General features: G+C 37.5%; 1 protein-coding gene across 1 annotated transcript; it reads left to right on the forward strand.

Moving 5' to 3' along the window:
• Nucleotides 1-983: 983 nt before the first annotated feature.
• On the forward strand, nucleotides 984-17,977 carry SPTSSB (serine palmitoyltransferase small subunit B). Its single transcript, XM_068969164.1, has 2 exons — nucleotides 984-1,079; nucleotides 17,715-17,977. Exon 2 carries the CDS (start codon nucleotides 17,747-17,749, stop codon nucleotides 17,975-17,977), a length of 231 nt encoding a protein of 76 aa, XP_068825265.1. The 5' UTR covers nucleotides 984-1,079; nucleotides 17,715-17,746.
• The last annotated feature ends 1,501 nt before the right edge of the window (nucleotides 17,978-19,478 follow it).

Consider the following 19,478-nt stretch of genomic DNA (forward strand, 5'->3'; position numbering starts at 1 on the left):
CAGAGCCCTAGAGCTCATCACTAAAGTCCTACTCACCATCTTTATAAATGCTTCACCAATTATAATACAATTTCACAAATATCATTTCATTTAATTCTTATAATTCACCTGTGAAAAAATATTATCATCATTCTATTGTGCTTGTACTCAGTCATGCCTGACTCTCCATAGCCCCATGGACTGTAACCTGCCAGGCTCCTCTGTCCATGGAATTTTCCAGTCAAGAATACTGGAGCATGTTGCCAGGTCCTCCTGCAGGGGATTTCCCAACCAGGGATTGAACTCTTCTGTCCCTTCTGTCTCCTGCATTGGCAGGCAGATTCTTTACCTCTAGCACCACCATTCTGTACACGAGGACAGAGCTTCAGAAAGACTATCTGACTTGCCTGATGTTATACAGCTAATAAATAACAAAATAGGAAACAAGCCTTACAGCTTCTGTCTCTGCTTCTGGTGCTTTTTCAAAGATGAATGTTTAAATACAATGATTAACCTAATCTTTTTCCTTTTCCCCTCATATAGATATCAACAGAGACTAATTAAAATTATGAAATATTTCTATTTTCTATAAACAAAGTCTAGTGTTTTTGTTTATAGAAAATATAGAAAACCCAGAAACCTAGTGTTTAAAGCAGATTAAAAGCAGTCTACTCCAATATAAGTGAGGTGGGGGCTCTTAGATTCTCTCTCTTTGTCCCACCTGGGGCCTCCCTTTAACCCCACCATAGATAGTAATGTGGCACCTTATAGTCCTCAGAGTACATTTGGAAGTCACTAGTCAATGGCATGTCCTCAAACTGTAACCTCTAAAATAAATTTTAAAATAAGGCTAGTTTCTGATACCTTGTTTTTATTAATATAATACATTCTAGAATTCTATGGGAGATCATCTCTCTACGGTTTAAAGACCTTTTATATAGAATAGAATTGTTTTAAAGTTTGAAGTCATCTTTGAGTTTGTTTAATTCAAATCTTAATTTCACAGATGAAGAAACTGCAACCCAGAGAGGAGAAGTAATATACACAGAATCATTCCCCAGGGGAAGCAAGGACAAGAAACCAGACCTGGACTCTCCTAGGTAGGTAGATTCTTCTGGTTATATCATGGAGTATTGTTTTCAGAAATCTGCCTGTTTTCCTTACAAGATGACATCTTTAACAAGATGAAGTTTCTGGTTCTCTCTTAAGCAACCGTGAGACATTTACGATATATTTGATTTTACAAAGGCACTTAGATGATATATAGGACTGAAATGTGCAATTAGCTTTAATAATGAGGCTTTGAAACAGTGGTTCTTAACTTAGAGATATTACAGGCTCCTTTGAAGGGGCTTCTCTGATGTCTCAGATGGTAAAGAATCTGCCTGCAAGGCAGGAGACACAGGTATGATTCCCTAGGTCAGGAAGATCCCCTAGAGAACAGAGTGGATACCAACTCTAACATTCTTGCCTGGAGAATTCCATGGACTGAGGAGCCTGGCGGGCTACTGTCTATAGGGTTACAAAGACTCAGACATGACTGAGAGACTAGCACTTTGAAATGGATATCAAAAAAATGTTTCTGCAAAACTTGAAAACATTTCAAGAGGTTCATAGATTCCACATCCTCCCCCCTCACACACAGCAAGTTATTGGCTTCCTGGTTAAGAACCTCTGGCCAATTCTAGTACAAGTGCCAAGGTAAGGATTACATAGCACCAACTACTATCTTATTTATGGGTCTGCTGGTTAAAGCTGCTCTGTTTCTGCATCCTTCATTTTTTATTTAAATGGAGCAGTGTCTTATCCTGGAAGACTTCTGATACAAGAAAGGAATAAATGTTTCAGTAAGTTCTCAGTTAACCAAATTAAGAGAGAAATTTGATAAAAATAAAGACATTTTCATACAAAATGTTAATGAAAGTAAGGCTGGTCAATGTTCATATGGGACATTCATTTTCTTTCAACTTATTTTTTAAGAAAGAAAGGAAAGGAAATGGATGGATAAAACCTTGACTACCACTGGCCACATACCCACTTTTATTAAATCTGTTTTGTAGTGGTTTAGTTTCTAAGTCGTGTTTGACTCTTATGACCCCATGGTCTGTAGCTCACCAGGCTCCTCTGTCCATGGGATTTCCCAGGCAAGAATACTGAAATAGATTGCCATTTCCTTCTCCAAAGTTCACACATTTTGCCTAGAAATGATCTCATTCTCATTTATTCTTTGCCTGGTATTCATAGCTTCAGCAATAATATATTAGTGTAGCATATAATAATCGCAACAGCTAATATTCACTTAGGCCTTCTTTCTATGTTTTATTCTAAATACTTTACACCTTTTAATATTCCCAGAAATTGTATGAATGAAGTTCTATTATCGGTCCTTTTTTTCCAGTAGAGGAAATTGAGTCTGAAGGATTGAGCAACCTAGCCAGGGCCAAACCCAGACAGGATCCAGAGACAGGGCTCATAAACACTCCACCCTGCCTCTTGGCAGGATTCTCACGTGGATTCTCACCCAGCTCCTCACGTAGTTACTGTGAGACTTTGGGCCTCAGTTTCTTCATCATAAAATAGGAATCATTTAAGTTAAACATTTAGCCAGTGCCTGCCACAGTGCTGCTTAATACATGCTGTTTCTGTTCCCTAAAGAGAATTCCACATGATACGATTCTAGTACCTTCAAGGAAGAGATCTGAATTCATTTCCTAGGGCTGCTGTAACACTGGACCACAATGTCGGTGACTGAAAGCAAGAAAATTATCCTCTGATAGTTCTGGAGGCTAGAAGTCTGAAATCAATATATCAGCAGGGCTGCAATCCCTCTAAAGACCCTAGGGGACATTCTACTTTTCTTCTTTCAGCTTCTGATGGCTTATTGCCTTATGGCTACATAATTCCAATCTCTGCCTGTCTTCGCTAGCCCTCACTTCCATGCCTTTCTTCCGAGGACGCTTGTCATTGGATTTAAGACTGACCTGGGTTATCTAAGATGAGCTTTTTCAGAGATCTATAACTTAATTACTTCCACAAAGACACTTTCCCCAAATAAAGTTATATTTACAGGTTTCTGGATGTGGATGTATCTTTTGCAGGGTCACCATTCAACCTACTACAATATCTTAACCCAAATATTTTTCTGTCTTGGCAGATTTCCTCTGGTATTCCTGACAAACAAGCCCATATTTTTTCAAAGAGGGCAAAGAACGTTTCATCTCATCCAGTTTGAGCCTAGAGTTAAATTGGTTACAAATCTATTGGTTGAAATATTTTTCTTAATATGCTCAGTTGCCATTAGCCTTCTCCTTGAGAATCAACAATGTTCTTTGGAAACAAACAACTGTTACTTATTTAGAAGAATAATCTTAGAGTTCAGCCCTTTACTTCTTTTCACTAGAAGCATGCAGGTACCCATGCACCTGGGAGCAGCTAAAGGAGAATGAAGCCAGCATAATATGTCTATACCATTCTTCCCAGAAGAATGAGGAATCCACTGGGCTAAATTGTCACTGATGCTTTTTTCTTTTAGTATCTCACTTAAGTAACTCACTTCTAAGTATCAAATTACAAAATCTAATTAACTTAATTGCCTAAAAGCAGTGATATGTTGAGGTAACTCTATTACTCCTGCCCCTCCATTCTCAACTCTCCCTGTCCCACCCTAGAAACTGACCTACACTGCTAACCAACCCGGTAGGGAAATCTCCCCTGAGCTGGGGGTTAGCAGAGAGAACACCTCGACAATGCTGTATCTATCTCCATGAGCCTTGGAGTCAGCCTAGCTCTCCATTCGTTTTCTTAAAAGCAGTGATAACTGAGATACAAAAGCAAGTCAGGTGAGGGTAGTAAAAGGGCACTGAAAAAAAAAAAAAAAAACCAGTAAGACTATCTTACTGTTCTCACAAAAAAATCACACCTATGCAAGTTCAATGTTCAGTTCAGTTCCGTTCAATTCAGTTGCTCAGTCGTGTCCGACTCTTTGCGACCTCATGAATCACAGCATGCCAGGCCTCCCTGTCCATCACCAACTCCTGGAGTTTAACAAAACTCTTGTCCATTGAGTCGGTGATGCCATCCAGCCATCTCATCCTCTGTTGTCCCCTTCTCCTCCTGCCCTCAATCCCTCCCAGCATCAGAGTCTTTTCCAATGAGTCAACTCCTTGCGTGAGGTGGCCAAAGTATTGGAGTTTCAGCTTTAGCATCAGTCCTTCCAAAGAACACCCAGGACTGATCTCCTTTAGGATGGACTAGTTGGATCTCCTTGCAGTCCAAGGGACTCTCAAGGGTCTCCTCCAACACCACAGTTCAAAAGCATCAATTCGTTGGCACTCAGCTTTCTTCACAGTCCAACTCTCACATCCATACATGACCACAGGAAAAACCATAGCCTTGACTAGACGGACCTTTGTTGGCAAAGTAATGTCTCTGCTTTTGAATATGCTATCTGGGTTGGTCATAACTTTCCTTCCAAGGAGTAAGCATCTTTTAATTTCATGGCTGCAGTCACCATCTGCAGTGATTTTGGAGCCCCCAAAAATAAAGTCTGACACTGTTTCCACTGTTTCCCCATCTATTTCCCAGTGAGTGATGGGACCAGATGAGATGATCTTCGTTTTCTGAATGTTGAGCTTTAAGCCAACTTTTTCGCTCTCCTCTTTCACTTTCATTAAGAGGCTTTTTAGCTCCTCTTCACTTTCTGCCATAAGGGTGGTGTCATCTGCATATCTGAGGCTATTGATATTTCTTCCAGCAATCTTGATTCCAGCTTGTGTTTCTTCCAGCCCAGTGTTTCTCATGATGTACTCTGCATATAAGTTAAATAAGCAGGGTGACAATATACAGCCTTGACATACTCCTTTCCCTATTTGGAACCAGTCTATTGTTCCATGTCCAGTTCTAACTGTTGCTTACTGACCTGCATATAGGTTTCTCAAGAGGCAGATCAGGTGGTCTGGTATTCCCACCTCTTTCAGAATTTTCCACAGCTTATTGTGATCCACACAGTCAAAGGCTTATTGAACTCATCACCAAAAGCTTTCCAGACAATGCAATAAGATATAAAGAATAAGCCATAAGAATGAGGAAAAGAAAGAGGAGGAGGAGGAAGGACAGGAAAATAAAAGCAATTGAATGTTTTATGAGTAAATCTATTCAATGTCATCCAAAAAATTGCCCCCAAAGGACCAAAAAAAAAAAAAAACACCCAGAAAATTAGTATTAGAAAATACTATTAGAAGAGTCTTGGTTGACCAACTGCTTATGCAACCAGATTTCCTTTGGCAGAACACTGGGAACAAATGCTTAGCAAGTATGCTTTTGACAAATCAATATTGTAGTAACTCACCTTCCTTGCCTTCAGATCTTCCTTGGGAAAAAAGTCTTCTATATCTGAAGACACATGGAATATAATGGCAATAGGCAGGGATGAGACAAAGGCTTGATTTTTCGTGCTCCAGGCTTCTAGCTCCTAAGGAAACTGAGTCCTTAGAAATGAACAGTAAGCGGGTATTTCCTTTACCAAAGTATAGGTTTGATGGTGAAGACCTGGGGATGAAAGGAGAAAATCAGAATTATTATGATGCACATGGCACATAGTTGCCAGTAAAGGGGTCTATAATGACAGTAGAAAAGTAATAGCTTCAGTCAAATGATTTAGCCACTTTTCCACTTACTTTTAAATATTCTGGGTTTGGGGGTCTTATGAGCCCCTTATTTCACAGTCTTGTCAAAAACAGGTAAGCATATCACAGAATTTATAATTCCCACAAGTACTATAGGAAATTAAACTATGAAAATTTCACAGATGCCAAGAATCAACCTAAATAGACCAACCCTCCTCTCAGAAGATTCTTTGCATTTCAGCAGTTTCCAATTTTCCTCTTATATCCTGAAAGCCAAGGAGAGGAAAACCCCAATTGGGACCTTAAAATGATTATTTGAAGATATTTTAGGGTTATTCATTTATTCAATTACAGATGGTCCATCCAAGCAATTTTGCTAGACTATTAGTGCCCCACTACAAATTGAGACTCTCAATGACTTTTAAAAGATATTGTTTTGAGTATTTTTAATGTATCTTGCAAAACTGAAATTTCATACCCAATAAACAAGTCCCAATTTCTCCCTTTCTCCAGCCCCTGGTAATCACTATCTTACTTTGTTTGCTTGAGTTTGACCACTCCAGATATCTCAGATAAGTGAAATCATACAGCATTTGTCTTTTTATGACTAGTTTATTTCACTTGGCATAATATCCTCAAGGTTCATCCTGGTTACAGCATGTGTCACCATTTCTTTACTTTCTAAAGATAAATAATATTCCATTGCAGGTATGTGCTATTAATACATTTTGTTTATCCATTCATCTGCCAATAGACATTTGGATTGCTTTTTGGCTATTGTGAATAATATGCTTTAACATGTGTGTACATTTAATGACATTTAAAAATGACTGTTCATGTCTTTAAGTCAACTGTTAGTGTTGTAGCTATATTCACGTTTTACTTCTAAAAACAAAAAACAAATTGGTAAGCTTTGGAAACAATATCTGCAGAAGGAAAATACAACCCAGAAGCTGTATTTTTTCCTTCTTTCCTTAGGGTAACAGGGTTTTTCTTTCTTTTTTTTAAATAAAACAATAAAGTAAAGAGGTTCATCCTAAGAAGTGACATTAGAGTTAAAAAGTTGGTCCAGAAGTCCTACTCTCCATTCCCAAGTTAGCAGAAATAAAGAAAGATACTTGCCCTGTTTCTTTTTTTTGCTGTTTTTTTTTTCTTTAAGAGGCTTTTTTTTTTTTTTTTTTTTATCCGCACATGGCTTGCAGAATCTTAGTTTCCTGACCAATAACAATCCAGACATGGTGAAATCACACCATCCTAACCACTGGACCATCAGGGAATACCCCTTGCCCTGTTTCTATGAGTCGATGACAGGATACCAGGAATAACAAAATCATCCCCTATTACAAGTTTCTCTTTCTATTCATAACATCTATTCAGCATTAATATATGTAATGTTTTTATTTCTTGGTTTTATTATGTGCATCATCTTTTTAATAGCCACATGACATTGAAATTTATCTAATCTGAATTTTGTATTTCCTAAATGATTATGAAATTTTCTTTTAAAGTGAAATTCCAAATTTCCTTTCCCAGAGAGAAGTCCTTCATTCATAAATTCCTCTAGAGTCTGTGATAAAATGTGAAACAGCAAGGACTGCTTTGAAATTAGTATTTCAACACACACTGTGTTGCCCGGTGGCCTCAGCTGATAGTTGGACTAGAAATACGTGTTTTCTATTGTTTTGCTTTTGTTGGTCTTAATGGAAATTGGAAGCCAAAAGTTTGGTTCCACAAAAATACTCTACTCTTGTGTATTATTCAAACTAACACCATACCTACAACAACTGGGCTAAATTGTTGTCGAGACTTTTTCCTCTTAGTATACTATTTCAGTAACTCACTTCTAAGTATAAGACTATAAAACTGAGTAACTTAGCTGCCTAAAAGCAGAAACATGCTTCAACTAAAAATTGTTTATTTCTTCCTCTTTGAGGAGTCTATAAATTGTCCATCTAATTCATGAAAGTATAAAGAAAGTTCCTTAATTGCCCTATAGTTATTTGATTTGCTTCTCACAAACTTTTAAGTTTTTTTTGTTTTTGTTTTTGTTTTTGTTTTTTAAAGCTCCCTCTGAAGACCTGGACTTCAAATCCATCACTTCTGGTCTGATATCCAATATTCACCTTGGTATCTGACTTGCCAAAGAGTGACTGGAGAGTATTTTAAGATGAAAAGGAAATTCTCCAGAAAATGTTAAGCAAAAATAGAACCTTCTGTGGGATACAGAAAAAACTGGAGTCACCCACAGAAAACTTAGAGCCAAACTTAGAGGAAGTCAATAAACTATTGTTATGTCTGATTCTTACACAGACACAATGTGAGCTTTTTCCTTTAATAATACAAATCTGTACCTCTGTCAATCAAATTGTGTTCATGTAAAGAAGCAGTCTGTGGTTAGGTCCCTGAGATATGAACAATGACACAAGCTTATGCAACACACAGTCCACACAATGGTATGTGGTGGCCCTGCCCAAAACACATCTAAAAAATTATGTGAAGATTATAACACCTTTCAAGTAATAGTTTGTGACAATGACTATATACATGTGTTGTTTTATTACAGTTTCTTAATGTACTAGGCAATTCATCTAGCAAACATAAATAGGAATGAGGTTTTTTCCCGAAGCACTCCATTGTTGAGATGAGCATTATAGGCTATTCTATGAAGAATCTTTGACTCTAAATTATAATTTAATAAAATCTTGCAAATAGTTTAAAGTTGTACCAATCCACAAGGTACAACAACAAACATCTATTACTATGACTCTTAAAAATATTCCTGAAGAACTCACAGACTATGCCTATATTCCTTACTACATCACTGAGACAGAGAGAAAATTACCAATTATCTTCATTTCACATAGAGAGGCTGTGACACAGAAAGACTTTGGAACTTTCTCAAAGACACAAAATAATGAATGGATTAAGAGAAATAAAGAGAAAAAGAGATGAATAGAAAAAAAAAAGCTGTAATACACTTCAGGTCTTCAGATGTTTTCATCCTGGAATTATTCCCATTAGAACCACTTTCTACCTACCAATCTTAAATTGTTACTCACCTAGAATACTCCCTTGTAAAAAGTCATTTTAATGGGATTTAAGACAACTTTAGAAGTGTTTTTATCTCCCCCACAGAGCCCATGAACTTTGAACAGTACTAGAAAACTAAAGAGCATTTGTCATAATAAAAAAAATTAGTACCAACTCCCTTCCATCTTACAAAAAAACAGATTACACTGAATTTGACAGTACTTAGAAAACAATGTCTAAAACTCATTGCCTGAAAGCAGATAATGAGAATTCATAAGTTCCTTTTATGTGCCCAGATTGTGCTACAGAAATATTAAATAAGTACAAGTGTGGTCCCTGTGCTCCACAACCTTCCAATTTAGTAAGTCAGTCAGTCAGCCAACCAGCTCATGAGCTGGTGTATAAGTATCCCACATTCCAGACACTGGGGATAGAGAGATGACTGTGGCTTATCCTCAGTATTTAAAGACCTCATAGTGTAATGGGGAAACATTGTATTGAATATGTGGGTAATTATAATACAGCATAATTGCTACAATGGTAACCCATAGAAGAAAGCAATATACATTTCTTGGGAAAGGTAGTCTTCTGAGAATGTTTCATAGAAGAGAGAATATAGGAGCTACATCTTGAAAACCAATAAGATTTTCTCTAAAAGAAAAAATATTTCTAGAAAAGTAAGCAGGTGAACATAGAAACTTAAGAGTGAATGGCATTTAGCAGGAAAGTTCAGAGAGGTGGAGGTCTTAGATGAATGTTTCATTTCATAGAAAATGGAGAGCTATTGAAGGGTTTCAACCAGAAAAATAAATCTGTTATTTTAGAAAGTTAATTCCAGCAACAGCATGGAAGAGTGTAAGGTGAAAAGAAGACAAGTGGTAGATGGGCTATTACATTAGTCCAAATAAGAGATGGAGAGAGTCCACAGCACTGCCCAAGAAAATTTTTTTGCAGTGATGGAAATATTCTATATCTGTGCTGTCCAATATGGTAGCCATGAGCCACATGCGGCTACTGAGCACTAAAATTTTAAATTGCTACATGTCGCTAGTGTTTGCCAAACTGGACAATGCAGAGACATCTTGAGTTAAGCCTTAAAGGAGAGTTTTTCCAACTGCAGGTTGCAATTGGTGGGTTAAGAAATTGATGTGGTAGGGAGTTCTCCGGTGACCCAGTGGTTAGGATTCTGGGCTTTCATTGTCATGTCCCAGGTTGGATCCCTGGTCGGGTAACAGATCCTACAAGCTGTGCAGCACAGCCCCCCCAAAATTGATGTGGTAGTTCACAATTGGTATTTGTAATGAATGAAGACAATAACACAGAAGACAGCAGAACAGAAATGAATGGAGTAGAACAGAATAGGAAATAAAATGTCAGCATGCACTGAAGAATATTATTTTGAGAGATGTTTATTTCAGTTAAAGGTATGTGTATGTCTGTGTACCACGGATCACAGTGTAAAGTGTACTTTTCTTCTATATTGTGTTTGAAAATGTTTGAAAGTCAGTCTTTTGTGGAAGGCTATTATTTAGCTACATTCAGAGTTATGAGGAAAAGGGAAAGACAACATAAGCAAAATTCACTGGAGTTTGGAGTAAGGATAACTGGATGTTTTAGGACTTTCTAATTTTTTATTTTTATTTTTTGCTGTTGTTAGAACATTAGAATATTTAGAACATTTTTAGACCTACAGAAAAATTGAGACAATAATACAGTGAATTACCATATGCCCTGCACTCAGCTTCTGCTATCAACATCTTACATTAGTATGACATGTGTTACAATTAATGAGCCAGGGTTGATGTGCTATTATTAAAGCCAATACATTACTCAAATTTACTTTGTTTTTAGCTAAAATCCTTTTTCTTTTTTCAGGATTCCATCTAGGCTAAAATACTACATTTAGTTGTCATGTTTCCTTAGACTGCTTTGGGCTGTGACAATTTTTCTGTTTTTGCCTGTTTCTGATGACCTTGAGAATTTTAAGTGCTAAGAATTTTAAGGGCAGGCTTTTTGTTAGAGGCTCCTCTGTTGAAAATTTGCCTGGTGCTTTTCTCATGATTAGACTGAGGCTGTGAGTTTGGGAGAGGATGACAGTAGAATAGTGCTATTTTCATGCCATGATATCATGGATACATACTGTCAGCCTGAGTTATCACTGTTGATAGTGGCCTTGATCAGCTGACTGAGCTTATCAGTCTCCTCCTCTGTAAATTTACTCGCTTTTATCACCACTTTTCACACTGTAGTCTTTGGAAGGAAACCACTCTGCTCCTTCTCTAAATGAATTAGTTAATTAAAGGAAGGCTTCAACTTGAGTCAGTCATATTGAGCTCTTTCTAAAGAAAGCTACTTCCAAGTGCAGACACAATCTCTTTTTAGATACAGCATTTCCCTCTGCGGCAGCAGGCAGGATACTTTTCCCACTTCTCAGGTTTCCAGGTTCCAAATATGAAGCACAGAAAAAGCTGAGTGATTGAGATAGAATTCCAAAATAAGTTGGGAAGGAGCTAGCCCACGATCAATTGTAGATCCTTCTGACTTTTCTCTTTAGCCCCAGATTCTGACATTTTAGAAGGCGATTTAAACTAAAATGTGTTAGGTCCCACACCCACCTAAGGAGGGAAGATTCATTTTTAGCCAATGTTTAGAAAGGAAAATCCCTTTCTTAGAAAATCCAATCATTTGGAGTCCTTTCTTAAGGCAGAGGAGGGCTGCAGGATCAAGTCTTTTGCAGTATTCCCCAGGTAAACACCACCCTGACAAATCATCAAGTACTCATCTTTCACTGTGGTTGCCTAACTTTTTACCGCTTCCATTCCCATGGAGAGGGCCAAAACCAAAAAGCCTCCTGAGCAAGCCCAGCTTCTACTTTTGTCCCCACCCTGAAGGTGCCTTTAACAGTGTTCTCATTTCGTGACTCATGTATTACATGGCTTTATGAGAGCATATGTTTTTTTTTTTTTAATTGCTCTATTTATTCTAACCTTCTTCTCTGCTCAGGCCAGAAGAAAGTTTTGTCCCTGGCTAATGTGGATCCCACATCCCAGGACTTTTCCCTCTCATTGTGAGAGACGAGATTAAAACTTACCTTTCCTCACTGTATACAATCTAGTGAGAGAAAAATCACTCAGTGATCATATTCAGAAATAAAAAAAATCATTAGGAAATTAAAAACAGCCACTAACTCTCCAATCAGTTATGATATAACTTCTTAGCGGAATTCCAAGTCCTGTTTTCTACTGTCACTGTGTCCCCATTCATTCCCTGGGTTCCCTGCAGGAATCTCTCTCTCCCTCTGAGACTCTCTTAATCATTCTCCAATAATCTTTCTCCCAGCTTTTTCTCCCCTCAACTTGGCAAAACTCTACTTTGGCTCTTTTATCCATGCTAAGTTGTACACTGCTAATAGGAACCTTGGCTTTTGCCAGTTCCCAGTAATATCTGCAATAAGTGGGCATTCAGACCTTTATTTGACTGGAAGAGAATCTGGGATTTCAGGAGTCTTGAGTAAGAGAAGAGTAGAATCTGGGGAAATTGAGAGAAGGTGGGGCTGAAGTTCTTCCAGATACCTACACACTTGATACCAATGTCCTTGCTCAACTTTGAATCTTTGAAGATCACAGAAACCCTCCACTGGAATGTCTACTTCTTTCATCCAACATCAGTTCACAAAACACAGGGTATTTACCACCTGGAATAACCTAGTCACTTTAATTCGGTTTGACAAACCAATTTGACATCAAGCAGTTTAATATCCATTTAATGTTTAGCCTCATAGGCTTGACCCTTTTCTTTAAAATTAATGACTGGGTCTAGGGGATTCTACAGTCCATCCAGCCACTAACATTCTAGGATTCCACTTTAGCTACTTAACACATGGTAAATATTGTCTAAAATGCATAGATGTGGACTATATCCAGCTAAATTATAATTATCATTCTGGGGAACAGTGGCCATGATTGTCTCAGTCACTATGGAATCTCCAGTTCCTAGTGCAATTACCAGGATGGTAGTAAATAAAAAGGAAGGTAGAGAGAGAGGAAAGTCTGTCTCTGGTTAGATTCCATCTTCCTATCTATGTACTTCTTCCATATACAAATCCCTTTACCTGATGCTTTGCTTGCATTTTTGCTAATCCTCACAGCAACCTTAAACAGAAGGAATGGTTATTTCCATTTACAGATGAGGAACTTGAGGTCCAGAATAATTAAATAACTGTGCCAAGGTTACATGCCCAGCAAGTAGAGGAATCAGAACTTGAGCCAGTGCTTAGGCTTAGTCACATATACATACATCTATATGCATATATGTATATATACATATATTTACACACACTTACACATATAAATACACATAGAAATTGAACCACTGCTATACACCTGAAACTAACACAACATTGACAACTATACTTCCATTAAAAGAAAGAAATATTAAAAATCAAACAATGGCCCAGAGAAAGCTTTTCCTCTGGCCTCACAATCCATCCCTCCAGGCAACAGTGCTGGCCTTTGTCCCACCCCCATTTTTTACCAAGAACTTCACTGACTTTGTGTCCTGCAGGGCCTCCCAGTCCTCCCCACTCACCTGAAGGCATTATGCACAGCTTCAGCTCCTAGAGCCAGACCCATCTAGGCCACTGTACTAGTGAACACATACCACCATGTGCTTAGGCAGCGTCACCTTTGAATGCACAACCTCCTTAAACATTTAAGAGGGTTTTAAAAAATCATCAAGTTTAGAGGAAAAATTAAAAGAAGGAGGAGGAAGAGAAAAAACAAACTACTTGCTCCCTCTTTTCCATATACAGGAAATCATCTTTCAAAAAACACATAATTAAAAACAAGGAGATGCATAGTATGCTTAAATAGAGTAAGCATTTTATGTCTTTTTTTAGCGTTACTAGGATATGCCATCAGGTCTTTAAGGGCAAGTTAATTTCACACTTCACAGTGAAAATTAAGACATTAAGATGTTTGCTGTTATCTAGTTCTAGGTTGGGCTTTCCTGGTGGCTCAGTGATAAAGAATCCTGCCAATGCAGGAGATGCAGAAGATGCAAGTTCAATTCCTGGTGAAGAAGATCCCCTAGAGAAGGAAATGGCAACCTAATCCAGTATCCTTGCCTAGGAAATCCCATCGACAGAGGAACCTGACAGGCTATAGATCACGGGGTCACAAAAGAGTTGAACACAATTTAGCAGCTAAACAACAACAATAACATTTCCAGGTTACCTGTGGATAATTAATTTCATGCCATTTTTGTCAGCTTATTTCCCAAATTCACCCTGTTTTCCTAGCTTGCTTCTTAGCATTTTCCATGCCCTTTCCCCTCATTTAGTGCTCATTCCTGGCCCTCATCACTGCATGTTTGCTACGTGGTCCAGTTTGCTGCTGCCAAGAAGAGCATCTTCTGTCTGCAATGCCATTTTGGAATAGATTCCTTTTGAAGCTGTTACTACTCAGAAAAAACCACATAGCAGTACTCAAAGTGCAGTTGTTTAATGAATGAATGAATTCTCCTTCCCACATTACTCATCTTAAATTGTCTAAAGTGGTTTTCTTAAATCTTGCATGTTGTCCCATAGGAAATTTAAAAATAGACTCAATAGGAAGGAAAAACATATTATCTAAGCAAATCTAGAATCTAAATATAGTGTATATTCTAACAATAGGTTGTAGCAGATGGTTTACCAATAATAACCAACTCTCTTCTCACCTTTTCATGACCAACAGTAAATAGATAATCTTTAAAACTGCATCTCATTAATAAGGGGGAAAAGAACCAAAGGAAAGGGGGACATCAATGCTTTTTATTGACTCTCCTACTTTGTGAGACTGGAATGAAATGGGACCATAAAAGCATGTCAGAGGTGACAACTGAGAGGGCTGGGAAATGATCCAGGGCACTGTAGAAATGGGTGAGAATAAAAAAATTCAATCTTATCCTTTAACTTGTTAGCAATATGTAACCAAGACTTTACCAGGTATCCAGCTTTGGTGTGATGCATGTTGGTATGCTTTAGAGCTGTTGTTTCCTTGATTGTTTGACTTTAACAGCTAAAAACAGTGAACACTGATCACCTCAGGGTTTCTGTGGCTTAGAAATTTGGGCACAAGTTAGCTTAGTGCCTCAGCTCAGGATCCCTCACAAGGGTACAGTCAAGGTGTCCAGTGGGGCTACTCAAGCAAGAAATTTAATTTTTTAAGAGAAACCAATGGCTAGGCAATTAATTAGTACATTTTTAAAAGCTAAAATGTATAGGGAAGAAAGTCAATGATTTTCTAAAAGAGTGATTTATCTCATTTATAAAAGTAAAAAGAGTAATTGAAAATATTTTAAACAGATTTTCAGTACATGGTTGATTCTGAATGACTAATTCCTATGGGAGGGCAGAGGCATAGATTTACTGAAAATTCAAAAGCATTTCAACTTGGCTTTAGAATACAGGGAAGGCAACACGTCTGTATAAACTTAAAGCCTCATCCTCTCAAACCCACTACAGCATTCCCGTATTAAAAACCTCTGGAGCCCCCTCACTCATAGGTTCAAGCTTAGAGTGTGTGGCCTCACTCTGGTCATTTCCTCCTCTTCAGTTTTCTCATACTCCCAGTCTCCCTCCCCAGATCTCTGTGCTCCATTCACTGCCCAACCCAATCACCTATCAAACTCCTTCCATCCTCTAACTTTTGAACAAACACAACTTGATTCTTCTGTCTTGGCCATTCTCCCCACCTGACTTATCTGTTAGACTCACAATCATCTCTTGGATTTTACCTCAAATATCTCTTCCTCACAGACATATTCGGGCTGGATTAATTTCCCCACAGCCCCTTCATACATTGTTCCTGTCCTTTAGGGCATAATGCAGTTGATAATTGTATATTTATATATATTGTTTGATCGCTACTTGTGTTCACAACCAGATCAAGCTTCTTAAGGGGAAGATCTGGGCTTCCCTGAGCCATCATTCTCCCACCTTCACCCAACACAGTCTGGAGCTTCATACCTATGAATGGACTCTCACATTCCTGGTCACTTACCTGGCACCACCCTAAACTGTCTAGGTAATGAAGAGGGAGCAAGTATGGGTATCCATGAATGAGATTCTTAAAAATCAAATTTAGTTTGAAACATACAGTTGTCTAATGAAACAGCCTAAAAGCTCAAATAGTCATATCTCCTAATTTTCTCTGTGAGTCTATCAATGGAAAGTCTTGGTTGCTTGGATAATATTATTCACTAAAATTATCACTCCTTCTGTCACTCATTTTCTCTAAGACCTTTCTCTGGAACTAGAGTTAGGAATGAAGAACACTGGAGGTAACTCCTTGCTGAAGTCCAGATGCCAGGGCAATGCTTTTATATCCAATTATTTAGTTCCCAACTCCAGCTTCTAGAAAAGATGAGAGGCTCACTTTTCTTTTCATAGGAAAGTAAAAACAACTTCAGTTTGTATTATCTACTTATTTGGATTATTTCTGACCATTATTACAAATAATCATGACCTAGTAACACAAAGGCTTTCCCATTTTAAGTTTTTGTGGAAATTATCCTTATCAGAAAGGGTTACTTATTATCAAAGCCAAGCTACTGAAAATCAGCAATAGCCAACTGTATCCCACTTAGGTCCAGACTATGAGTCCTCTCTATTTTAAGTTAGTTACATGTTATTCATTCATTTACTTATTTGTTCAGCAAGTATTCACTGATGACTGTCTCTATGCTAGGCCTTAGGATCATGAGAATCTCCCCATAACCTGAGGAGTCCACGGTCTTATGCAGCAAAAATATTTTGCTTTTACTCAAGTGAGGATCAAAGAAAAGAGAGATACGTTCATGTCAGAACATAGGAATGATCTTCAAAAGATGTAACTGTGATTTTAATAGTAAAAGTCATCAAGGTGGGCTTAGATGATGTGGCACCATGATATTCTTAGGAGTTAGCAGAACAAGCACAGGTCAGCTTGTATCTACAAGGACACCCACCATGTCTATGAGTGTCTGATGGCCTTCCTTCTAGGAAGTTTTAACTGTGATCCTATCTGAGGGCCAACAAAAGATTTTTTTTGGCTTTCATAAGTTCTCTACCCCCAAACCAAATGAACACCCAAAGGTACACTTTCGGCCTCCCCTTTGTTTCCGAGGTTCTAAGACCAACCACATGTCAAGTGCCTCACTAGAAAGACTCACAGGACTCAGCATATATTCACACTCACAGCTAAGGTTTATTGTAGCAAAATGATAAACAACAGGATCAGCAAGGAAGAGAGACATGGGCAGAGTCTGAAGAAATTCATTTATAGGCTTCAGATGTTCACTCCTTCCCATGAGTGGACACCCAGAGCGTGCTTCTTTCTTTACCAACAAAAAGTACCGTGATAACACATCAAGTTTCTGCCCAGGGCAGCCCATTAGAGACTCAGCACCAAGATTTTTATTGGAGCTGGCTATATGGATACTCTCTGCCTGGCAATTACAAAAATTCCAGGCTCCCAGAATAAAGCAGGTGTTCACCATAAATTACAGTGTTTACACAGTCTAGGCATGGTGAATCATCCTTATCCATTAGGGAATGAAGAGAACATTCCAAAAACCAAGTTCCCAGATGCCAGCCAGGGGCCCTTCTAAAGATAGCAGCCTCAGGCTTGCTATATTAACTCTTTCCTGCATACTATTTTTTAAACTTCTTTTTCCAAAATACAGTTGTAGGAAATAGAAAATTCATGTTTATTTCTCTCGATGTACAGGGCTAAAGAAAATGTGGTTAGCCTCAATTGTAAATACTACTATCACTAGAATTAGTACTAGCATTAATGATTTTTAGATAAATATTACTGTTAATAATATTGCTATTAATTCTAGTAGTAATTATTAGTATTAATGACAATATTATTAATTCTATGATTAACATGCTGTATATTATTTCCATGTAATATTCCTATTAGTAATTCACTCAATGATCATTCAGTTCACTAACCTTTGAAAATTTTTAACATGCTGAGATCATGAAAATCTAAGGCGATTCTGTGTTCACTACCTTATTTATGTTTTGTTCTAATCTGTTACCTTTTTTAACAGGACAGACTTTCTGCAGCTTGAAGGAACCAGCCATGGATTTCAAGCGTGTGAAGGACTATTTATCCTGGCTCTACTATCAGTATCAAATCATTAGCTGCTGTGCTGTCTTGGAGCCTTGGGAGCAATCTATGTTCAATACCATCATACTAACCATCTTTGCTATGGTAGTGTACACCGCCTATGTTTTTATCCCAATCCACATTCGCCTGGCTTGGGAATTTTTCTCCAAAATGTGTGGCTATCACAGTACAATTTCTAATTGATCTTTTCTGCATTCTGCAAACTGGCATTGCATATGTGTATGTTGCTTCCAACGCATTGATTTAGGTGAATACTGTGGCTTCTTTCACTGTCTAACCTGAAAAGCTCTCCCCTCTCTATGCAGTCTTAGATCCTGCCTGAAATTTGAGATAAATGTCTCTTTAGATTCTTTTGTACACACCATGTTGTGCATCAGACCATGGATAACACAATGACCTGACCTCACGTACCATATTCTTTCAACTTAAATCTATGAGTTTAGATTTTGTTTTTAATTGGCAAATTGCCTATAAGCTTTTTCTGGAAAATAGGCTCGTAAGAGATCTATCAGAATCATATTTAAAATGCTCCCTTGATACCTATTCTATAGTTAAGGATATATTTTTTAAAAATTTGTTCATAAGCTACAGTCAAAGTATCCTATCTTTGTTTACAATATACAAAAAGATCTGAATAAATTATATAGACCCCTAAAGTCTTATTTTCTAGTAACCTGCTGATACCTAAAATTCTTTTCCTTCAAGTGCAAAAGAATTGAAGGCATTGGTTGAAGGCAATTAACTCCTTTCAGACATGGTTCATGAATTGTTTCAAATGTCTCTAAAAGTCTGGCTTTGTAACAGTTTAAAATCAACAATGTTGATTTTTGATAACCCAGTAAGTATTATAATACAAAATAATTTTAAGCATAAGAAAAAATATATAATCAAAATAAATTCAGATATTGTGATTGTGATGCTGCCTTGCCTTGCATGATGCTGGGGGGAAAAAGAGACAAGAAATTGCATCCTTTCTGTGCTTTCAATCAGTGGAGAGGGGGGTAGGGATCATATATTGGGCTACAGGAAGAAAAGCTAATAAATAGGCTGGAAGTAATATTCTACCAGCAGGAACTCGACAGCTTCAGTTAAATGCTTTGATATAGTGGCTCCTTTGCAGAGCAAAAACAAGATTTATCAAATTTCCTTCAAAGTGTTTATCTTAGAAACAAATACAAGTTTTTAATTATACTGTTGAGTCAAATATGAATGCCAAAGAAAAAACCTTGCAGTTTTCCTTTCCTCTCAATAAATATTAATGTTAGTAAATATGGAGGGTAAAAATATAAATAGTTTTTGGACAATATTTGCACCTTTCTTTGTGTTATGAAAGAAAATTTCAAGGAGAGCTAGAGAGAAAGATGTTTGGCATGCCAAATTACCTTGCATGTTTGTTAAAAAACAAAAACATGTTTTGAAGCTAAAACAGATCTGAACATGTATTTGTTGATTTTTCAAAATAAAATTAGGTTTAATTTTATAAATAAAATATCCACCTCCAGATTTGCTTTTTCCTATTGCACTCAATATCTAGATACTTACATCCATACTTCTATGCAAACATCATTTCTTACTAATCCAAGGTGGCAACTGATCTTAAGATGGTAAGGTAAGACTACATTTATCAAGAGTCTTCTACATGGCAGACATGTTTTATATGTTCAAATAGGTATTAAGGTCTCCC

This window comes from Capricornis sumatraensis, chromosome 1, assembly GCF_032405125.1.
Source record: "Capricornis sumatraensis isolate serow.1 chromosome 1, serow.2, whole genome shotgun sequence".
Taxonomy (NCBI): Eukaryota; Metazoa; Chordata; class Mammalia; order Artiodactyla; family Bovidae; genus Capricornis; species Capricornis sumatraensis.